Source organism: Micropterus salmoides, unplaced genomic scaffold (genome assembly GCF_014851395.1).
Source record: "Micropterus salmoides isolate LMB-PRFRI ecotype aquatic unplaced genomic scaffold, ASM1485139v1 Ms_hic_scaffold_8, whole genome shotgun sequence".
Classification (NCBI taxonomy): Eukaryota; Metazoa; Chordata; class Actinopteri; order Centrarchiformes; family Centrarchidae; genus Micropterus; species Micropterus salmoides.
Window position 1 is genome coordinate 2,869,261 of NW_024044570.1, and position 22,354 is coordinate 2,891,614.

At 43.8% G+C, this 22,354-nt stretch overlaps 1 protein-coding gene across 2 annotated transcripts in view; it reads left to right on the top strand.

Moving 5' to 3' along the window:
• ambra1b (autophagy/beclin-1 regulator 1b) overlaps window positions 1-20,534 on the top strand; it is a 34,383-nt gene extending 13,849 nt beyond the window's left edge. The window contains exons 9-19 of one of the 2 annotated variants that reach the window (XM_038705192.1): window positions 871-1,056; window positions 3,945-4,025; window positions 5,142-5,242; window positions 5,425-5,535; window positions 6,540-6,728; window positions 6,958-7,112; window positions 9,361-9,500; window positions 13,035-13,139; window positions 14,072-14,259; window positions 14,374-14,499; window positions 15,828-20,534. In XM_038705192.1, coding sequence (XP_038561120.1) covers window positions 871-1,056; window positions 3,945-4,025; window positions 5,142-5,242; window positions 5,425-5,535; window positions 6,540-6,728; window positions 6,958-7,112; window positions 9,361-9,500; window positions 13,035-13,139; window positions 14,072-14,259; window positions 14,374-14,499; window positions 15,828-16,360 — 1,915 coding nt within the window. In that variant the 3' untranslated portion in view covers window positions 16,361-20,534. The remainder of the gene's footprint in view (window positions 1-870; window positions 1,057-3,944; window positions 4,026-5,141; window positions 5,243-5,424; window positions 5,536-6,539; window positions 6,729-6,957; window positions 7,113-9,360; window positions 9,501-13,034; window positions 13,140-14,071; window positions 14,260-14,373; window positions 14,500-15,827) is intronic. The other variant, XM_038705193.1, reaches the window with a different exon arrangement.
• Window positions 20,535-22,354: the final 1,820 nt, after the last annotated feature.

The window sequence follows — 22,354 nt, forward strand, 5'->3', positions numbered from 1 at the left end:
GTAATACACTACAGTTACCCCCATCTAGCCAGGTACACTAATACGCTACAGTTACCCCCATCTAGCCAGGTACAGTAATACGCTACAGTTACCCCCATCTAGCCAGGTACAGTAATACGCTACAGTTACCCCCAGCCAGCCAGGTACACTAATACGCTACAGTTACCCCCAGCCAGCCAGGTACACTAATACGCTACAGTTACCCCCATCTAGCCAGGTACACTAATACGCTACAGTTACCCCCATCCAGCCAGGTACACTAATACGCTACAGTTACCTCCAGCCAGCCAGGTACAGTATTTCCTGCTGGCTGTGGCCTGAATAGTCTTTCAAACATTATTAAAGATGTTTCTGGGATTTCTAGTGGTGGCCATTTTCTGTTTGGACTGAATCCTTTGCGGGATGAAGAGCTTGTGCCCTGTCATTTTATGAACTGCATAGTCAGCAGTAACAGTAGTTGGAAAGGCCGACTCAGAGCTGCCTCTGTTTTACAAGTTCATACAACCTTGTAATTACTTGAACAATTTTCAGACGCGGATGTAGGACTTCTCTTTGACTTCCCAGCCAAGTGTCAGCTTTAAATTATTGCCCTCGGCACAGGCTCTGCAGTTCAACACACTTCTCATAACAGAGGATAAAAGAAGGGCTTCCTGTGCCAGGGCAGAAAGCCAGGGGTCTCTGAGTTTATAGACGGGGCTCTCTCCCCCATGAAAACACTCTTTCTGAGATTAGATGGGACACTGGGGGTTAAAGCAAAAAACAAGTTTGGGTTTGGCCTCCGTTTTGGTATAATGAGACGAGCAACGGGGATCAGGAGATTTGAAACAGAGCGATTTCAGTCATGTGTTAAACTCGTGCTCTGCTGTCCAGGCTTTCTCCAGCTGCTTACTACGCCCAGAGAATGATCCAGTATCTGTCGAGGCGAGACAGCATTCGTCAGCGTTCACTTCGCTATCAGCAGAACCGCCTACGGGCCATGTCGACTTCATCCGACAGCCCTGCCAGCAACCCGTCCAACTCCATGGATAATAGCGATGTGGACTTTGAGGAGCTGGAGTGAGTTTCATCTCTTGTGTTTATCGCATGCCTGCCGAGAATTGCATGCACTTCCAAATACTGCTTTTAAACGCTATAATAATCTTTGTGGGGTTCATCAATGGTGTTAAATGATTCAAACTAGGGCTGTCCCCGACTAAGGATTTACAGAGTCCAATCAGAATCGTCAAGTCCTGCCTACAGTCGACTGATAGTTGAATCATGTGTGTTTTTGTGCGCTGGGGGGGGTGGTGTTATACACGGTAGCTCCACTTTGATCTTGAGAATCTGCAGAGCTGCAGTCTCTATTCATTCAACTTACTCTGTAAATTTCCAGCTAAACTGAGGCTTTTTGAAGAACCTTTCCTCTCTCTCCAACGAAGGTTAAAATGAAGGGCAACTGGACTTGGAAGACGTTTCGTCCCTTATCCAAAGGACTTCTTCAGTTCTGAGAACTGAAGAAGTTCTGAGAACTGAAGAAGTCCTTTGGATGAGGGACGAAACGTCTTCCAGTAGCTTCAACCAAGTCCAGTTGCCCTTCATTTTAACCTTCGTTGGATAACTATGACCTGGATGACTGAGAATCTTCATAGACATCTTTCCTCTCTCTCTCGCCGCGGTTCCTCGCGGGTCTATTTCAAGTTGACAGCTATTTAAAAATGATAAAATATTCCTTGTGTGGTTCATCAACGGTGATAAATTATCAGGAAAGTCCCGCGAGATGCGACAACTCGGCACGACACCAGTGAAGTCGGGGCTCCGTCTCTACAGCGAGTGTTCCTCTTCCGCCAAGTTTTATTCTTTTTACATGTTTGTTTACAGCATTAAACCTTGAAATGTATATTGTAATAGGCTGTATATTAACTTATTGGAAGAAAACTGGTAGTTCTGTGTAAAATCAGACGTTGAGCACCCCCATATCGCCAAGATGCCGTGACCCTTGTTTCGCTGCGAAGCTCCGTCTGTGAGATTGACAGTCGAATCAGGCTCCGCCCATCGAAGCATCGAATCTTCGACTATTGGGGGTCAGCCCTTATTGGAAGTATATATTTAATGAGTTTTTAGAGTTGTTAATATTTTATTACACTTAGTAGAAGTAGCATTCCTTGAGATTTAGCAAAAATATGCGCTCTGAAAAGGTTCTAAACGGATGGATGCATAATTCAACTGAACACATGTTGTAGACGACCTGCCGAGATCTGCATCTGCATCTTTTCCCAGCATAAAAGAGCGTTGGCACACGCAAGGTGCATGCAATTCTCGGCAGGCATGCACGCTGTTGCTTTTCTCTGGCTGCACGAAGTTGGAACCAGCTTTTGCCTGGTCATTGTTCTAAGCTCACAGGAAGCTCACGCAGTCTACCGGAGGTAGATTGTGTCTGACTTGTCGGCGCTGTTTCTATACTCCACACCTGCAGTCGTCCGCAGATCACGTTACATTATCAAGTCGGTGAAAGTCAGCAGCTGTCATCTCGAACGCACCCATTGACTACCAGCTATGTACAGCGTGCCAACTTCGACAGCTGTAATCTTTAACTCTCCGTGTTGGCTCGGCTCCTTACATGGTTGCTATTCATTTCTTTGAAGGTGGGTCTCCGACATTGACGGCGTTGTGTTGGACAGATTTGTGCAGCTGTTTTTATGATACTAACCATTCAATGCACAGACGGGTCCGTTGTCAATGTGTGAACGAGCGAGTGAGAGAGGTACAGAGCAAATATCCTCTTTGCAGTGCTGCAATCAAAAACGATTGTAAAATGCGTCGCCAAATTTACTCAGGCGGCTCTTAAAATACCTGGGCAGCCCGCCCAAATAAAGCCTTTGTGTGGGAAAACACTGAAAAGAGATAACATTCTCTTCCTCAGTGGTTCCCAACCTTTTTTCCTTGGCGTATTGTTGAAAAAGGGGTTTATAAGGTGTAATATTTACAAAATAGCCTAAAGGCCTACAGCTTGCACTAACTTATGTGTTTTCAACATATACTTTACTTGGTCTGGCCGGACAGGTAAAGTGGCACCTGCCAAAGTATATTTGGCAGGTGCCACTTTAGCATTTTGCAGAGAAACAGTGAGGGAGAGGTCATCTGATATTATGTCACCGGACACGCAGGAAATGTTATATTACGGTGCGACAGTGAACGCACCACTGCAGTTTCAGTTTCGATCCACATGCGGCGCACTTGAAAACTGAATCGCAGGTGAATTTATTAAACAGGGCGACCTTATGAAACGTACTGCTGATGGAGAAAGTCAGCAGAGACACATACAGGGAGAGAGAGACAGAAAGAGGCGGAGCCAGCCCGCATGTTGCCGTGAGAGACCAGAGGTGTGTGAGAAGGGCAGATTCTAGTAAATTAACACTAATCTAAGGCGGAAAATTACCTACAACAACCTACTGTTAATACAAATAGCCTCTGAGAGAGAGCTCTGTCGGATCCGCGACTCCAGATCGTGGACGTTTGTGTCGCGATTTTGATCTCTATTTTGTTTTCTTCACCACACCAAGGTGATTACACTGATCCTTAGATCGTCTCTGGACATCAGTTATTAGGTCTAACTGTTGTTAAAGTGTCTGAGGGATGTCGTCAGCTTCTTCAACACTTTACTTTAACTGCTGAAGCATCGTGTTAGCGTCGCTTCAACTTCACCTTAACATGAAGACATTGGATTCAGCAGAATTTAAACAGAAACTGTCCTTCAACACATCTCACTCACCTTTTAAATGTGTATTCCTACATTTTCAGCACAACCAGTACAGTTTGTTAGGAAATAATTGTTCTTTTCTATAGTTTTGTTTATTTCTTTTGTTTATCTGCACTAAAGGGACGTCGTTCACAGCGTGTAACCTGCACTGTGTACTAAACCCAATGCATCATGTTCTGTGTGACCTCACCATTTTCTTCTTTTCCAGTGATAATGGAGACCGAGCGAGGCACAGGACGCCACGTAACGCCAGGATGTCTGCGCCCTCGCTGGGTCGCTTTGTCCCGCGGTGAGTCAGCTCTAAGGTCTAATCCTAACTTTAACTCTTTCTGCTTCCTCTGTGCAGAAAAGCCTTCAGACCCTTTCCAAACTGTCAGTCCCCGGAGTTCAGAAGATGAAGGAATACCTGAACGTGTACTTTATAGCCCTGGATGAGCATGTTTAGTTTTTATTGTTACGTGTGCGGAATTTAAATCCATAAGTAGGGCTAAAAGATTTTGGAAAATCTTAGTGCGATTTTTATTTTTTTTATTTATTTTTTATTTTTTTAACTAATATTGCGATTTAATATGCGATTCATTTTTAAGCTCTTTACCTTCTGTATCATTCAAAATGGACAAGCAGTAAATCAGTTTATAGTCTGACCAACACAATATTAGATAGATTAAACATACACTGTTGTTTCTTGTCAGTCAGGCCTGTGTTATGATTAATGGTGATGCAGAAATATCAGATTTTAATATATAGGGTATAATATCATCAGGTCGGCCTACAGACCACAAGAAACACTTAAGTTCACCACAGTGTGTTATACAGTAAGCGCTCAATACAAACCCACAGTTCAACCAGCAATTAATGAGTCTCCCAGGAGTCTCTCTGTATCCCAGGAAGCAAACAAAAAAATACTCCGGTTTTATTTTCATTGGCCAACTTTTGAATTGAACCTTAAACTAAGTGAAGCCTCTCGTGTTTAATAGACAAGCTTAGTAATTATCCGATAACACCAGAGTTCCCCCGCAGCCTCCGATGCTGGTCAGCAGCGCGCTGGCTGTAACTCGGAACAGACCGGGCCTCTGTAGGACTTAAAACTAAAAAAAGATGTTTCCTGAGCTGACTGGTGGCCGTGTGCGTGACGCTGGCGCCGATCGCCACAATACGCTTACCTTACTGCACGCGTCTTTCTGTTGGGTATTTTTCCTGTCCGTCAAAGTCACCACCAAGTTACCCGCGGGTGGCGGGCACTACTTTCATTCCCTGTGTGACACTATAAAATTTAAGTAATCGCAGCCTTTGCGATTAGAAAATCTTGTTTTATCACATCGCGATAATATCGCAACTGCAATTAATTGTTCTGCCCTAATCCATAAGTCATTTATGGTTTTGTTTTTGTCCTGTTCTCCTCCAGGCGTTTCCTCCTGCCGGAGTACCTGCCCTACGCTGGGATCTTCCATGAAAGAGGTCAGCCTGGCCTGGCCACACACTCCTCTGTCAACAGAGTACTCGCCGGTAAATACACACACTTTGCTGAAAATAGCCACCAGCTACAAGCCAAATGTTGACAGGGTTTGGTGCAGGTTGTTACGTTTCCTCACCATGTATTGATTGAAAATTCAGTGCTAAAGTCTTGCTGACTGATGTATAAATATCCCGCCTGTTTAACGCTGAGTGTTTACTGTTGTTTTCCTCAGGTGCATCGATCGGAGATGGTCAGTCTGCGGTCGCCAGCAACATCGCTAACACTACCTACCGTCTGCAGTGGTGGGACTTCACCAAATTTGATCTGCCTGAGATCAGCAATGGTACAACAACTCCTTACTTTTCACTTTGGTTTGGGTTGAAACGATTCCTCAAGTAACTCGATTTACGCTGTGTGCGCTCAGACGGTTCAGATCGCCTTTGGTCTGATCTGACAGCTTGTAAAGAATGTAGGCTACGTTAATTAAATGAAATGGTCAGTTAAGAATGTAAATCTGTGTGGTGGCTGGTTAGTTAAGGTTTTCTTCCAGATTTTAACCACAGAAAATAAGCTGAACTTTATTCATGTATCTCAGCAGAAAGCAGAACATTACAGTCCGTTTATTATTCTGATAGTCCCACTTCCTGTCCACTCATTTTTGCCTCCTACAAAGGCCACAAAGGCCACAAAGACTGTAGTTAGGTTGAAACTTCTGGTCCTGAAACTTAAGTATAAACCTATTTGAAACCAAAAGGTTTGTTTTTGCATTTCAGAAAGTTAGTTTTTTAAAACCCAAAAAGTAATATGGCACTAAAATGGGTTCAGTTTTGACGGTGCAGTTTAAGAAATCCAAAGTTAGTTGTTAATTTCAAGAGACCTGTCTCATTTTCTCTTTAGCGTATTTACTATTGCTCCTTAATAAAGCACAAGTATTTCTTACCCAATTACGGACGTCATCGATAGCTGCAGCTCTACTGAGATGTAACTGTTGGTGCAGCATTATTGGGTGTTGGTCAGACACTGAAATAAGGGCTTTTTTAAAATTTTTTTATACGTATTCCCATTAGTGTATTTTTGTTCTTGAGAGAGGCGGTGCTGTCCTGTGTAGTTTACCTCACCTTGACTGGGTGCAGCGGCGTCACCCTCCCTCAAACAGCTGCTAATCCTTAAAGGAAAAGTTCTACATTAGGGAAAATCTGACTAACACGTCATCCCTGTTGTTTAATCTGCGTAAAAACAACAAATCACAGTCTCACAGGCGTAATGTGCTGGAGTACTTCTCGGCCAGTGCACTTTGATTTTAACATAAGATGGTAAAGACTGACTGACCTTTTGTCTCCTGTCCAGCCTCAGTCAACGTTCTGGTGCCAAACTGTAAGATCTACAACGACGCGAGTTGCGACATTTCTGCAGACGGTCAGCTGCTGGCTGTCTTCATCCCCAGCAGTCAGCGGGGTTTCCCAGACGAGGGCATCCTGGCCATCTACTCTCTGGCTCCCCACAACCTGGGAGAGATGCTCTACACCAAGAGATTCGGTACAGTATGCCTCTAAAGTTCACCCTCTATCAACAAACGCTGTAAATACTGTGTGTTCACAGTGAAAGCCAAGCGTAGGCAGATATTAGAATTAGTTTGAAGTTGCAGTTTTATGGACTTTATTGTGCAGAAATGTCTGAATCCAAAAGGATAATAGTTCATAACTTTGTTGTGTAAATGCTACCAGTCAGATTTCTGTAAGGAAAGTGTTGTTTTTTTCTTGAACAGGTCCAAATGCCATCTCTGTTAGCTTGTCTCCGATGGGCTGCTATGTGATGGTTGGCCTGGCCTCTCGCAGGATCCTGCTGCATCCCACCACCGACCACATGGTGGCGCAAGTCTTCCGCCTGCAGCAGCCTCACGGTGGAGAGACTTCCATCAGGGTGAGGCAGCACTGACGGCACGACCACTTCACTGTTATTGACCGGCAGCAGCATTCGACAGCAGCACTGTTAATTAAACTGCTAATACTGAAGTGATTCTAACAGCATGACTCACTGTGCAGACAGAGTGAGGAAGGAGCACCTAAGCTCTGCTTTATTTCAGGTGGTTTATTCTATCTTGTGTTGATATCTGTAAACCGATATCTGCATAAGAATGCAGAATCTGAAGGTCAGGGCAGCGTTCTGGTTTCCGTTTTTAATCCGAGTAGTACTGAAGAATCACATTTGCATGCAGGTCTGTCCATAACCCATCGGCTGTCGTCGTTTTATCAATCTCAGATTATTCGAGGTGGGTTAAAATCAAGGCTAGCTGGACTTGTTTGAAGACACCTGAAGATGTTTCGTGTTTTATTAAAGAGGTTTCTTCAGTTCTGACTAAATTGCAGGGGGTCCCAGCTATTTTAACCTCTGTGGGGTCGTTATCAAGGTGATGGATGTGACTGGTAGTGTTGTCATCAAGACCGCCCAAACCGAGACTAAGTCAAGACCAAGGCTTCTAGGGACTTGGACCAAGTCCAGACTAGGGATGCAATGATGACAGATTTTGTAGGTATGATTATTGTCAGAGAAATAATCACGGTTTCAAGATTATTACAATTATTATGCATTAATTAATTTCACAACACTAGTAATAAGTAGATTTTTAATATTTAAATACATTAACAATTACATTTTTATAATTTTATTATATGTAAGTATAATTAATGTAGGCTAAGAGGAATATTAACTTCATTTATCTCTCTGGGGAAATTGTTATAAGGGAAGGGAATAAACTGTTCTGTTACTGTCATCAACTCTCATCTGTACATGTTTTAGTGAAAATGATCCTGAAAGTCTAGAAGCTCCTGATGTTTGTTAGTGTTTTACACCTGGCATCATTTTCTCAACACAGACAGGAGGAGGCAACAGGATGTAACGGTTAATAGTGAAATCTGGTAATCGCTGCATCCCTGGTCGAGACCAAGAACGAGGGAGGGCGAGACAGAGTCGACGCCAAGTCCAGAGTTTACCGAGACAAGATCAAGACTTTTAGGGGCTGAGACCAAGACCAGTGGAACGAGATCAGAGGAACTTCTCAGATTGATCTGAAAGATCCACATTCCCATTAAAAACACTAAGAGCTGAAATCAACGTCAGCATCTTTATTCAACGCTCCTTTTCCATGCTGACCATCGCGGGGACAGTCGTTAACGGGAACAACACATTTTTAATTAGGGTTATTTGTTGCATTTGAAACAATGAGTTTTACATCCAATCAAAGTTTGGATGTTAACAAATAAATCAGACAATGCAAAATTTGTTGATATTCCCAAAGTTATGGTTTTGACTGGTCGTGAAATAAAATCCCAAGTCCTCAATGTCTGAGACTGAGACAAGACCATCAAAAAAGTACTACAACACTAATGACTGGTTCGTTAGTAGAGGTGTAACGATCCTCTGTTCAGTTACTGGTGTTCAGGCAGCAGTGGTTAAAATATAATTATCAGAAAAGCATAAGCACAGAACTCAAAGGACTTTTAAAAAAAATACAATCACAATATTAAAACATAGCGTAATAACAAGGCGCGATCACTTTGTCATCATTTCTACACATGTAACAGATGATTTGATAAGTTATAGCCGTAGACTGCACGTCTGTAAAGTCAGACGTCCGCAGAGAGGAACATGTTAGAGCATGACTGAAAAAGATCTGAAAAGAGTGGGAACCCTGATCACTGGATGTTAATTGCTTAATTGCACCCTGCAGTGTGTCCGTGTGGAAGCGTCTGCGTTCGTTATGTTTCTCCACTCATTTTCCTTTAATTTGTCCCCCGTATTGTTTCTTTTAAAAAAAATATTAAATACCTTTTGGTGTCTTTTATTCTCGTGTATTTTACTATTTGTTAGTTGCTTTCTGGAGCAGGCCACAAACTAATATCACTAGACGATATACTGTGTATTACTGTACAGCGATTTTTAATCATAATTTTTAGCCCTAAAATGCATAAACTCACTGGTAATTGCAAACTCTTATGTTTTATATTTCTCTGTCTCAGAAAATTGCTTACAAACTACTTTGAGTTTTCAGCCTTGAGATTCTCTTTAAAGTGCACCTCCTCCCAGAGTCAGCTGGTGTTCGCTGCGGTGTGTTGGATATCTGTGTCTTGTCACTGTGTGTTGATTGAACGTGCTGGTGCTGTGTTTTCAGATGGTGTTCAACGTGGTTTACCCGATGGCTCCAGACCAGAGGCGCCACGTCAGTATCAACTCTGCTCGCTGGCTGCCGGATCCAGGAATGGGTCTGGCTTATGGAACCAACAAGGGAGACCTGGTCATCTGCCGGCCTGTGTGAGTCTCCCAGCTGTGTGACACTAGAGCTCTTTAAATGCTTGTATTGCAAATCATGTTTTTATTGCTATCCAGAGACACGTGGAGGATTTGACTATATGCTTTCTGTGAGTTCTGGGCCCGTGTTTATCCAGCGTCGCAGAGTTTATCTGGGGCTAAAACCACTCCTACCTCAGAAAAGTTGTTTCAGAAATTTCCCCCCAAACAGACGGCGTCTGGGGGACGGCGTGACAAAGTAGAAATTATGATGCTGTTTTCTGACAAATTTTCAGAGCATTACATGAGGATTGAAGTCGTAATGCAGAAAATGGCATCAAGTTTTATCTCTATGGTCAAATAACTACAGAATAAATTATACGTGCTGAAAAATCTGTCACGTTAAGAGGTGGTTTTCCTCTCTCCTTTATTGAGTTATATTCCTTTTTTGTGCATGTAACAGGTTTGCAAAGTGAAAAAGCCCAAAGTCCAGCCCAAAGTGAGTTCCCATCTCCCACAGAAAACTCTGCTCTGAACTGAAAACAGCTCGTTTGTAGTCCAGACGCTTCCCGAAAGCTAAACGCACCTCATATAACCCTCACGGAGCAGCTACTCAGAAACAGCGAGCTGCAGCACACAGCTCTCCTCTCCCTTCCAAACACTAGCTACCCTCCAGGCAGTCAGTGGACAGAAAGTTGTTCCTGTGATGTAGAGACAGAGCTCAGTTAAAACTTTATGGATACAGATTAATAACTCACCGCTCTGAAACTCTCGCTCCAGTCCGTGTTGTACGGCTGAACCCGAGCCGTTTACCGGCTTCTCGCTGACCCGCCCTTCTCTGCTTCTGATTGGCTAGTAGTCCTTAACTAGGAACTGAGCATGTGCAGCTCCCAACAAAGATCATTTAGAGACTAGATGTATCACTCCATAGCTAAAACGAAGCCTTCAACACAGGCTGAAAAGAGGAGCTGCAGCAATGTGCAGTATGACAAACAATATAACCATGTAAACCTGCTCTGGTACAAACTCTAAATAAGATTCTGAACCTGAAAATGAGCAGAATATGACCTCTTTTAAATGTCTGTTGATAAGCAGGCTGTCATTTCACGAGCTAAAGCTTTTTATTTAATAGATAGAAGCAGAACAGCAGAAGAAAGATGCCAAAAAAGTTCTGGCAGTGACATGAGTGAGGGAGAGAGAAGGCACAGAGAGAGAGCGAGAGAATGTCTTTATTCTTGCAGCGTAGTCTAAAAAAGCCAAACCAAAGTTTAGTTTTACAACGTTGTTTCAGCTGAGCTTGTAGAAACCAAGCACAAGACAAAAAGAGGGAGGAGACTTTAATTAGATAAAGAGGATTATTTAAGAGCCATAGAAGAGTGAGGCAGAGTGAAGAAGTGGAAGAGGCTGCAGAACCGGGTTGGTGGCAGGAGGGAACCGGAGCTGTGAGTCTGAGCCGAGCAGGTCCAGAGCAGAATCTGGGAATAGTTTAGCAGCAGAGCAGGCGGGATGAGCGCCTTTTTCCAGAAGAGGATTTTGTACATTTTAAAGTTAAATGCATTAATTTGGTGCTAAATTTAAGAAAAAATCTATGAAGAACTCTTGTAAATAATGTTGTTCTCTAGTAAACTATTTGATCATAAACCCATTGTAGAGCTCGAAGGCGATGAAACGGCAACAAATGTATTTAATGTTCTAAAAAATCTGAACATAGAATGAGTAAATTTCCTAATATTTTGTTGTTGTTGTTTTTACTTTTAATGGACACATATAATATGTTTTATACTTTCTGTGAATATAATCCAATTAATCTTATTTCCATCCTGTACAGACGCCTTATTTTGAAAACCGGACATTGTCACATGTGTTTCCTCCTCCTTTGATAAATAATGTTGTATGTGGTTCTCGTCCGGCGTAACATGAAGACTTCACAGCCTCTCTTCATACTAAAGAGACAAACTGACAGGATAAAGTCTCTAACCTGCCTGTCAGCTCGCTCTGGGCCGCTTCTCTTACCGTAAAGGCTTGAATACGTGCGCACTCCAAATGTAGGTGCGGCTAGTTTAATCTCCTTCTCACAGACGAGACACAGACGGTTAACGTTACCGTAGTTACCTCAAAAGAAAAGTGGTTGTCGAGTCGGATGTTAAAGTGTGTGAGCGAGCGAGCTCACAGCAGCTCCCACAAAACACGTTAGAGGTCTGAAATGTTATTAGAAGATGTGTAAATAAAATAAAATGGCGGAGCAAATTAGACTGTGGCGGGCCGACATGGTCTCGTTAATTAATGGTAAACACTGAAGGATGTTCTTCTACAATTGGCCTAATATGATTATTTAAATGATTTCATTATGTTGTTGTAGCTGCCACACTGCCGTCGTCCTCGCTCAGTTTAAAGAGCTCCCACACAGCTGAGGGCTTCATTTAGTTTCATTTACCCTCACTGCTGCGAGCGGTCTCAGTATTCGAGTACTAGAATTAAAAATCAAATGCGTACCCAACGATTGAATATTCCAATCCAGCCCTATTGATCTTCTCTCTTCTCGTTTGTGTGTTTTCTCACTCGTTACTGATTGCAGCTCATATTTTGTGTAAAACTGTGTGTTGGAACAATAATGATAATTATCACAATATAATTTTCCTCAATATATAATAAATGTTCAATATATCGTCAATAAATATTTGTTTTAATTCATTTTCAAATTTGCACTTAATTCTTCTATTAAAATAATTTTGTTGAAGAAAGGGGACTGAAAAAATATCGATATTTGTTAAAATTTTGAATGTTCTCCCACAGATTTGTTGAGTGATTCACTTTTTGGCATCAAGTGTTTGTCCCATTCTGACCATAGAGAAAAGTTTAACCAATTAATTTTCCATCTGGTTTCTTCAGTTTTCAGTCAGGAGCAAAAATCTGCCTTTAAAATAGAAATAAATAACAATTTATCGTGATAATTGTCGGTATCGAATGATATGAAATGTTTTTTGTCTTGATCACATTTTTGGCCACACTGCCCAGCTCGAGTTATAACCTGAAATAAAGAAAGAAATGAAATTATGTGCACTCATGTGGTTTGACCAGGTTTGTAAATATAAAATGAAAAGCTTGCCAGTTAGGAGGGATTTTCTTCTCTGTGATGTTTGACCAACACGGGTCCTGGTGATCGAAGACTGATTTAATTTTCTTTATCACCTGGGAGTCTTTGTGCATCTTTCTCTGACTTGGCTTCAACACTAACTCGAAGATAAAGTGCTGCTCTTGAACCATAATGAATGAGTAAATACGTTACCTTGACTCCAGCCGTCCGTCTGGTTGGTTGGATTTGGTTCTGCGCTGCAGGGAGCTTCTCTTCCTCAGCCTCCCTAACGAGACGGTAGCTGATGTGATTATCCTAAGGCTCAATCTGAACAGGAAGACCATTGATTGGAGATGGTCAATTAGCTCTTTTAATGAGGTCGTGGACTGTGTGATTCCACGAAGAAATCCCTCCTCTGCTTTTAAGACTTCCTGAATGGAAGTGAATTAATGTGTGTGTGTGTGTGTGTGTGTGTGTGTGTTTAGGTTCTATCGAAGCGACGGCGAGAGCCCCGCAGAGTCGAACAGCGAGCCTTTATTCTCTGTCAACAACAGTGGAACCAGCCGGACCCGAGGATCTGACAGACCAGGGTGAGAACCCTCTCTTCCTCTACTCTAAACTCCGTCCTGCTGTCACACATGAGGCCAAACCAGAAAACTTGTACTTGCCTTTATTTCAAAATAAGAGAACACTGTTATTCAAAGTAACTTCATCAATAATTAACAAATCAAACCTCTGCCTGAGGTCAGAGAACCAAGGTAGTTGCAAGAGAATAATTTGGATTATTTTAGCTGATCACACCGGGTTAGTCTGGATTAGTTGTGTTTACAACATTTGGATGCTGAAGGTGAGACACTGCAGGAGAATAGGAAAGAAACAGATATCACCGTGAAACTTTCCGAGGTGGTTACTCACATTGAAACAATACTTTCTGGTATTACAGGTTTGATGAAATTGTATCTTTAAATATGCAAATGAGGCAGTATCTAATAAAATAGGGGCTAACTTGCATCTTTACAGAATTGAAATCTGAACTCTGGATTAAGTCAGGTTTAAAATGATTGTAAAAACATTTGAGTCTGATGTGTAAACAAAAATAAAACAGACGGGATTTTGGAGATCTCTTTTTATTACATCATAAATCAGAAAATACTAGGCTAATAGGAATAGAAAAAAATAATTCAACATGTTTTTGGGAATAAAATGTTGTTATAATTCAGACTAAAGATGGTGTGTAAACTAACTCCACTGTAAAAACCTTTAGAATATAGTCAGGAAAACAACTGTAGTTAGTGTCTGGTGTGACGCATCTAAACCAAATTTTGTGTAGCTTGAGTTTGAACACTTGGATCATCTGAGCCTGTCGAGATCATTTAGTTTCAGTATTACCTTTTGCAACGTTTGCCTCGTAAAGTGATTTAAGCCTGATGGTCTTAAATCACTTTACTTTAATCAGAAGGGACGAGCGGCGTGTTTTGTGCTGTACTAACGTACGAGTTCTTGTTCTGTGACGTTGTTTTAGGCCAAACCGCTCTGGCTGGAGGCTGGACAGAGACATGGGTTTGATGAACGCGATTGGTCTTCAGCCCCGACACCCCACCCCTTCAGTGACATCACAAGGAACCCAGACGCCAATCATCCAGCTGCAGAACGCTGAGACACAAACAGAGAGGGACCTATCAGAGCCCAGCGTCTCCCAGCCAAAACCCAGTACTGAAACTCTACTTACACCAGCTTATACCAGTACATACCTGTACAATACTTTGCTCTACCGGCTCCTAACTGTGTAATACTTTGCTCTACCTGTGTTTCTTCTCTCCTCAGATGTCCCTTCTGAGACTCCGTCCACGAGCGGAGCTGCACAGCTGGAGGCGTCTCAGGCCAGCAGGGCTCAGGACGGCAGCCAGGCTGAAGCTTCAGCAGATGCTAACACGTCCGCCGCTAGCACCGGTACTGCTCCGCTGTCTGCTCCACAGCCACACTGAGGGTTTAACGCAGCTTTATTCTCCGTTTGTTCCTTGATACACGTGCGCATTTGCTAAATTTGCATACTAGTTCCCTAATTGTAAAATCCTCTCCATTTCATACTCCTTCCTGCTGCGTGCGTGGAGTTGAAGCTGTAATTGAATCAGCTGTTATTGGCTGATTATTGACAGCTGTGCTACAGAAGCGAGAGGTTTGAGAGCAGAGCTGTCTGAACACTTTCCTGTCTTCAACCTAATCACGGCTCAGCTGCAGAGCTTCATTCCCTTATCAGGATTATATAAAGGTTGTTTTTATTCGTTGAGCTCTGCTACAGACTCCCAACTTCTCTAAAACACCTTAAAGACAAAACCATCCTGTGTAATCATGCATATTATCATGCATCACTGTAAGTTACTTGAATGTGATGAATCTCTTTTGAATCTATTTTTAAAGGATTTTGGGAACAGCCACCTCTCCGATGCAACGATTACAGACGTACTGAATTATAATAGTTTCACTAGCTTACCTTTCAAACTGATCACCAACACAAAGTCGTCTCTAACGTGTGAAGCTGTCGGTCAAACCCATTTTTCATCTCCCCTCAACATGTTCCACTAGAGCTGCTCAGGATTTCCTAAAGATCTTTGAGAATCAGCCGGTCAGTTCCAGCCACCAAACTGAATGTAAAAGAGAGGGAAGTCTGTGCATCTGAAGCGACTCCGTGGAAAATTATACTTCCTGTTTACATCCCCCAAAGCACTATGGGAACCAGTGGTGATCTGTACGCGCCCCCCCCCCCCCCCAACACATACGGTTCGACACGCAGGTGAACAGCAGATTCACTGCAGACTTCAACCGTCGTCGTGTTTTTGAAGTAATAATCGATTGAAAAGACAGACGGGCATTGACGGGGTCAGCGACTGATTTAAAAGCCGTCTCCTCCGTTGAGTGAAACCCCGTCGGACTCGCAGCTCAGCCTCTTTGAAGCACAGCAGCCTTCAGTGCCGATAGGCTGTTACTCGTGATGTGTAACCACCAGCTGTGGGCGGGACATTGATTAGAGACAGAGAGAGGCAGCTACATCAGAGCCGAAGCAGCTCTTTTTTTTTTTTTTTTTTTGCTGATCCGAAAATCATCTGACCCGTGAGTTTCGGATCGGCTGCCGCCTTAACGGACAAAACTTTGACCAAAGAAAAGTTCCGTGTCCAAGTCTGAGAACTGGAGTGTCGGATCTCTGAGAGCCTGAAGGGTAAACTGTGTCTGACTGAGTGTTTGTGTTGACGTGTCCTCTGTTGTCGCTCTCGTTTCTCCAGGAGAGTCTCCCGAGTTCGGTTCGGGTGAAGACGCCCTGGCGCGAATCCGCAGGCTGATCGCTGAGGGCGGGATGACCGCCGTGGTCCAGCGGGAGCAGAGCACCACCATGGCCTCCATGGGCGGGTTCGGAAACAACATCATCGTCAGTCACCGAATCCACCGCGGCTCCCAGACGGGCATGGGGGCCTCCAGGCCTGCGGCTGACCCCACCGTGACGGCCCCCTCCACCTCCTCGGGTCCTCTCCTCATCACCCAGACCCAAACCTACGCCCCTCCCCAGGCTTCCGACCCGTCTGAACAGCTGGCCCCCATGTGGGGTCCCCAGGGGCTGTCGGGCCCCCAGCCCTCCGGCCTCTCTCTGGACATGGACGACGTGTTTGTTGGGGGTCGAACAGACGACGAATCTCTGCCGGGTCCCTCCTCCTCCCTGCTGTTGTCTTCCTCCTCCTCCTCCTCTCACAGTCCCCTCCCCAGCGGGGGCGGAGGGGGCGGCGGCCCCCACAGTTACCCCGGTGACCCGTACAGCAGGTAGTTCTCTATTGGCCGAGAGAAGCAGAGAGTTGACCGACGGGTTTAGCAAAAGGATGCTCCTCAAAGCCTTATCTCCATCTCTGTATCTAATGGGTGCTCCTTCGACTCTGCACAGGGTCTCCCGTCTGGAAAAGAAGGGGCACAAGACGCCCGTCTCACCCCTCCACACCCCCGAACCGTCAGTGGCGTTGTCGTGCACTTCCTCTGCACTTACAGAACTGGACTGAAGCTGAACTGCGATCATTCCTCGTCAGAAAGGGTTTCTACTTGAACGGGGGCCGGTTAGCGCTGAGCTCCTCGCCGCCCGGGGGTGGGGTCAGGTGGGAGGGGGCGGAGTTGCTCTTTCTCTCACACATTTACTCCAACGTGCTGCATTCGGTGCCATGTGATGTTGACATTTAATGTGAAATAGTGAGTGATTGAAGTGTAAAAAAGTGAATTCAGCACTTCTTTATTTTGAAGCCTGTTTTTTTTTTTTTGTTGTTTTTTTTTGTACCGTGTAATTATGATGTTTGAAAACAAGAAATCGTGTCGGCGGCTGAACTCTGTGTCGCCGCCCTGCAGTTAAATGGAGGACGTTACGCGTCTCCAGCACCCAGAAAATCAATCATCGACGACTCAACGGACACCTGAGACTGAACGAGCTGAATTTACATCTGCATGTCTGATCAGTATTTTCATTTCAGTTTTGTTTTGAAACTTTTTTAAAGGCTGAGGAGGAGAAGAAAAATTTCCTGTTTGGGGGAGGGATTCATCATGGCCCGCTCCGAACCCCCACCCCTCTTTAGAAAACTCATCCCAACCCGGTTACTAGCACTAAAGTGTGGATGGACGTGTGCTTGTGTCTGTCTGGAAGTAAACTCTTGCTGAAGCTGAAAATACACAACAGCGTCTCCGACCACTAGAGCCACAGTCAGAGGCGGCGGCGAGAGAGTCAGGGGGCCGTTATCTGGTCAGATTGCGTGAGAAATGCACGTCACGATATGTAGTTTGACTTCACAGACGCTAAAAGGAAAACAAGAAAATATATTTACAAGAGTAAAGTAAAGACTTCTCTCCGCTGAGCGTCATAGCACTCCTTTAACGCCTAGATTACCCACAATGCAACACTACCCCACTAACTAAAGGTCTTTCCTCTACACGTGAACACAAACTGACACAACGGCTTACAGGATCGTATCAGCTGAGGTTCGGTTTCTTCTTGACCCTTCGAAACCACAGAATCTGTCTCACCTGAAGGTCCGTTTAGTAGCTGTTCTGGAGCTTTCAGTCATGTGACATGGCCTTTAAAAGATCTTTTATGTACATGAAGAAGATCATGTGATATGATTAAAAGCTCCAGAACTGCAGATTTCCATGTGTTTCCCCACACTTGCGTGCATAAAAGATCTTTGAAAGGTCATGTGACATGATTGAAAGCTCCAGAACAGCTACTAAACGGACGCTCGGATGAGACTGTCAATCATAAAGTGTCGGTGTCAAACATTTTGATGGTCTAAGGTTCTCAGATGTGACGATTTGTTCCTTTTTATTCATCTTTAAATTAAAGATTTTTGTGTTTTGATGGTTTCACAATATTCTGATGTTTTTAAAGCTTAAAGAGTTGATCCAGAGAATAATCAGCAGATTGTTTGATAATGACGATGATGCTTAGTTGTTGACCTAAACTACAGTTCTAATCCTTATTTAGCAGAACAGTTTGGATCGTCTGCTGCACCGTGCTTTCGCAGTTTGGATGCGTTTTTCCTGCAGGAAACGCCGTCTGGTGTGAAAATGAATCTGTTGGATCCGTTAAAGCGAACTGTAATGTTTTTCTTTTTAATGTGCGTCGCCGTCATCATTACCGCGAGGGATGATTTAGGTTTGACTGGCTGGGATGGATTACACGACTCGTTACTGTAAAGAAATCAAAGAACACCACCGGCGGCCTGCAGGATCAACAGATCCGAGGAGAAGGATGTCGTTACTCTACATGTTCAGACCCGAACCAGCAAACATGTCTGACTTCCCGTCGGTGGCTCTCAGCTGCGAACCCACTGAGCATCTGTTGGGCACTACTTTCAGCGGCGGATGAATCCACGTGTGGCGCTGTAGTGAGCGTGTGGGGCAGCAGGACGGTACAGAGTTCATGGAGATGAAGGAACATGAGGGAAAAGCAGACGGCAGGCTGTTAGGAGATGCCTTCACGGCTGGTTTGAGTCTGAACGTGAGGTTTAGTCACCAGACTGAGATCGTAGATGTAAAATATACGTGATTTTGAGCTGAAAGTGGTCGAGTGGCGCCGCTGCGGTCTTTTAATGAGCTTCAACGTTAAGTTCTTTCACAAATGAAGAAGTGAAACCTGCTCGGTAGCAAACGAGCCACCTCTGGGAAAATGTGAACATATTGTGGATAAACGTGGCTCGAGCTGTGCGGACTGAGCGCGCTCCTGAGCGAGTGTGTGTGTGTGTTGTGGTGTGTAGTAGTGGGGAGGGAGGGAGACTCATGTAGCACCTCCTTTCTGCCGCCGGTCAGGGGGGCAACCTGGTCTTTTTTCCACTGCAGGAACCTGAACCTGTAAAGTCCGGGTTCTTGGTTCTGCCTTGTTTTCCGCCGCCCAACGCTTCCGATTAATGTCGCTGAAAAGGCGAAGGCAGGACGGATGTCGTCATGTTCACGTCCTGTTCTGTTGTGGGACAAACGAGGAATGTTGACATCTGAAGACTCCAGACCAGATCTCCAGACCCGGCCGAGTCCTTTGGGACAGGTGACTCCTGGTCCTGGTCTCTCTCTGCTCCGCACCGCCAGAAAACACGCTGCTGGGTCACATGACCTACAAATATTTGTTTCCTGTACAGTTCCGTTGAAAGCGCGTTTTTTATTTTCTGCCAGGCTTTCGACAGCTCTGCCTCCGATTGGCCGGTGCTCGTTCCCTCCGTTGGTTATGATTAGCCAATCAGATGCAGAGTAGGGAGCAGGACTCGACGCAAAGCTCGCTTGCGTCAAATTAGATTTGTCGAAGCTCCGGAAGGAAACAAAACAACGTTGAAGCGAGCGGAGCTTTAGGAGAAATGTTATTCGCTCCTGGAAATGTCTTTTTGTAAATATTAACGATTTGCGCTTTAATGCGCAACAACATTCAGTTTGCAGGACGCGCGTTTATGTAAACGCGTCCTGCGGCGCCGACAGACCAGCTGGTACCTGAGCGTCAGGATTTTGTATCTCGCCAAACAAAAGTAGAACCAGAGCTGGTGGGTAAACCTGAAGCTCGTTAGGTTCCTGTGGTGGGAAAGGCCTCCACACTAAACCCCGCCCACCTGACCCGCGACCCCACCCGCCTTCCCTCTTTCCCTGAAACACCTGCAGAAGAAAACTTGAATTTCTTGGATCAAGTGCTCCTTTTCCTGTCCAACCGCCAACGCTCTGCTGGTTTTAATTAGTTTTTTATTGTTATTCCACATGTGCTTCGCCACACACACACACACACACACACACACAGGGCGTGTACTGAATGTTTGTGTGTGCGTGCGTTTCGGGGTTATAGTTGCGGGGGCCCCTGGTTGGAGCCGTGCAGAGACACCGTGTGGATCCAGACGGAGCTGTTTACTTTTTTATTTTATTTTTTTTATTATTTAACCCTCTTCGTTTCCTGCAGGTTAGTCCAGGTGAGATCAGGGATCTCGTTTCCGCGGCGACCTGGACGAGGACAGCGGCGGCTGCATGTAAGAGACAAACACAGGCTGATCTGAATGCTCCTCCTGGCTTTACTTGATCAATGAACATTTTAGAGACTGACTGTTTGTGTGTGTTTGTTTGGGTTCTCTGGGGGGTGGGGGGGTGTGGGGAGAGGCTTGTGCCCCTCCCCCCCCTGTGAATTATGAACTGATCACCGCCGTGTCCAACCACGCAGCTGGTGAATAACGTGGGTGCACCTGTGGAGTCTGTACAGCTCCGATTCCTTGCTTTGACTTTTAGACGTGATGTAATTAAAGAGCTTTGAGAGTTTTTCTGTGACCCGATCAAGTTGTTGAAGATCATTTTCAGCTGATCAGCTGTCTGTGTTTGTGTTTAAAATGTGGAGAAGCTTCTTCAACAAACTTGTTTGTCTCGGCGTTTATCAGCAGACTGATGTGAGAACACACTCAGGTAGTCTCGTAGATCAATAGCTAATAAATAAATTATCGGGCAAAACTTGAGTTTTAGTTCTTCGTTCATCTTTTCAGTTCAGTAACTCTCTAAGTTCAGCTTCTGTTAAAGATCTAATCAGAGTTATATTTTTAGGAGGGGTTTAAAAAGCCAAATCGGCCCTTCAACAAACTGTAACGACTTAAATAACAATAAATATTCATAATCAGTGATTTGCAGACTAACGGAGGTGGCGTGCTGCTGAAACATCTCAGAGGGAGTGATAATATTTTAATGTGCCCATAATTGGAGCGGGTCGCCGTTTATTGTTGGCGAGGCATCAAATTATATTGTGACAAACACCTCTGTGCGTCACCTGTGAGTTTATTCTTGACAACATTTGGGCTGTACCTCCACACACAAATTATTCTCCAGTGTTCTGCTGGACCAGTGGTTCTCAACGTGGGACCCCCAGGGGTCATTGAGTATGAGGGACTAAAAATGACATGTCTATAAATGAATAAATACAGAAATAGAATTTTTTTTATAACAAAAATAAATTTAATTTTAATTTATTTCTGCATTAATTATTTATTTATTCATTTATAGATATGTCATTTTTAGTCCCTCATAATTGAGGGGGTTCCAGGGGCCCCAGCAAAAAGGGAAACCGGTGTTCAAATGCTGTCATTTGTTGCAAAATTAAGAGCCAATCTATGAAGAACTTTGAACTTTTGTAAATAGGGCGATGTGGCCAAAAAGGCATCTTTCGATATCGATAATTATCACGATATACGTCAAATCGTTATTTTTTTCAAGTTTAAAGGATGATTTTTGCTCCTGAGGGAAAATTGAAGAAACCAGATGGTTAAGTAATGTGGTTAAACTTTTCTTTATGGTCAGAACGTCACAAACACTTGAAGCCAAACAGAGGATCACTTCACAAATCTGAGGGAGAACATTCAAAACTATTATGATAAAATCTTTTTCCTCAACAAAATTAATATTTTAATAGAAACATTAAGTGCTAATTTGTTCGTGATTCAAATTAATTGAATCGACTATTATATGACGGGTTATTGAACATTTATTATATTGTTGTTGATGAAAATTATATTACGATAATTATCATTGATTTATTGCCCAGCCCTACTTGTAAACAGTGTTGTGCTCTAATAAACTATTTGATCATAAACCCATTGTATAGCTATAAATCGGGATGAAACGGCAGCAAAAGTCAACAAATAATGTTTTTCCAACAAATCAAAGAATAGAAAACAGAATATGTAAAAATGTATTGTGTGTTTTTACTTTTAATGGACACATGTTATGTGTTTTATACTTTCTGTGAATACGATCCAGTTAATCTTAGTTCCATCCTGTACAGACGCCTTATTACCTCACAAACGAGTGACAGAAACAGACCGTAGTTACCGTAGTTACCTCAAAAGAAACGTGGTTGTCTCGAGTCGGACGCCAGAGCGTGCGAGCTCACAGCAGCGCCCCCACAACGTCAGAGCTCTGTAATGTCATGAGAATTGTAAAAATATTTTCGGCTCATTTCGAAACTATGGCGGAGCGAATTTAGACTCGTTCATTAAGTTAAGACGCCTGTCCCGTTTACTGGCCCCGTGTGGCTTCATGTTTCGACAAATAAACACAGGAGTCACTTCATGAGACCTGAACCCTATGCGAGCTGGCCAATCACAGCGCAGTATGGGACTGGCTCTGACTGAGGTCCGACACTTTTATGGTGGCGCTCCATGAAAACTACATTTTCTTCATTTTCTATCTTTATCGTTTATTGCTGTATTTTTCCAACATAAACGCTGTAGCACTCGTAATAGTTACAGCAGCTCCACAGAGAGGTTGAAAGAAGGACGATTTATTC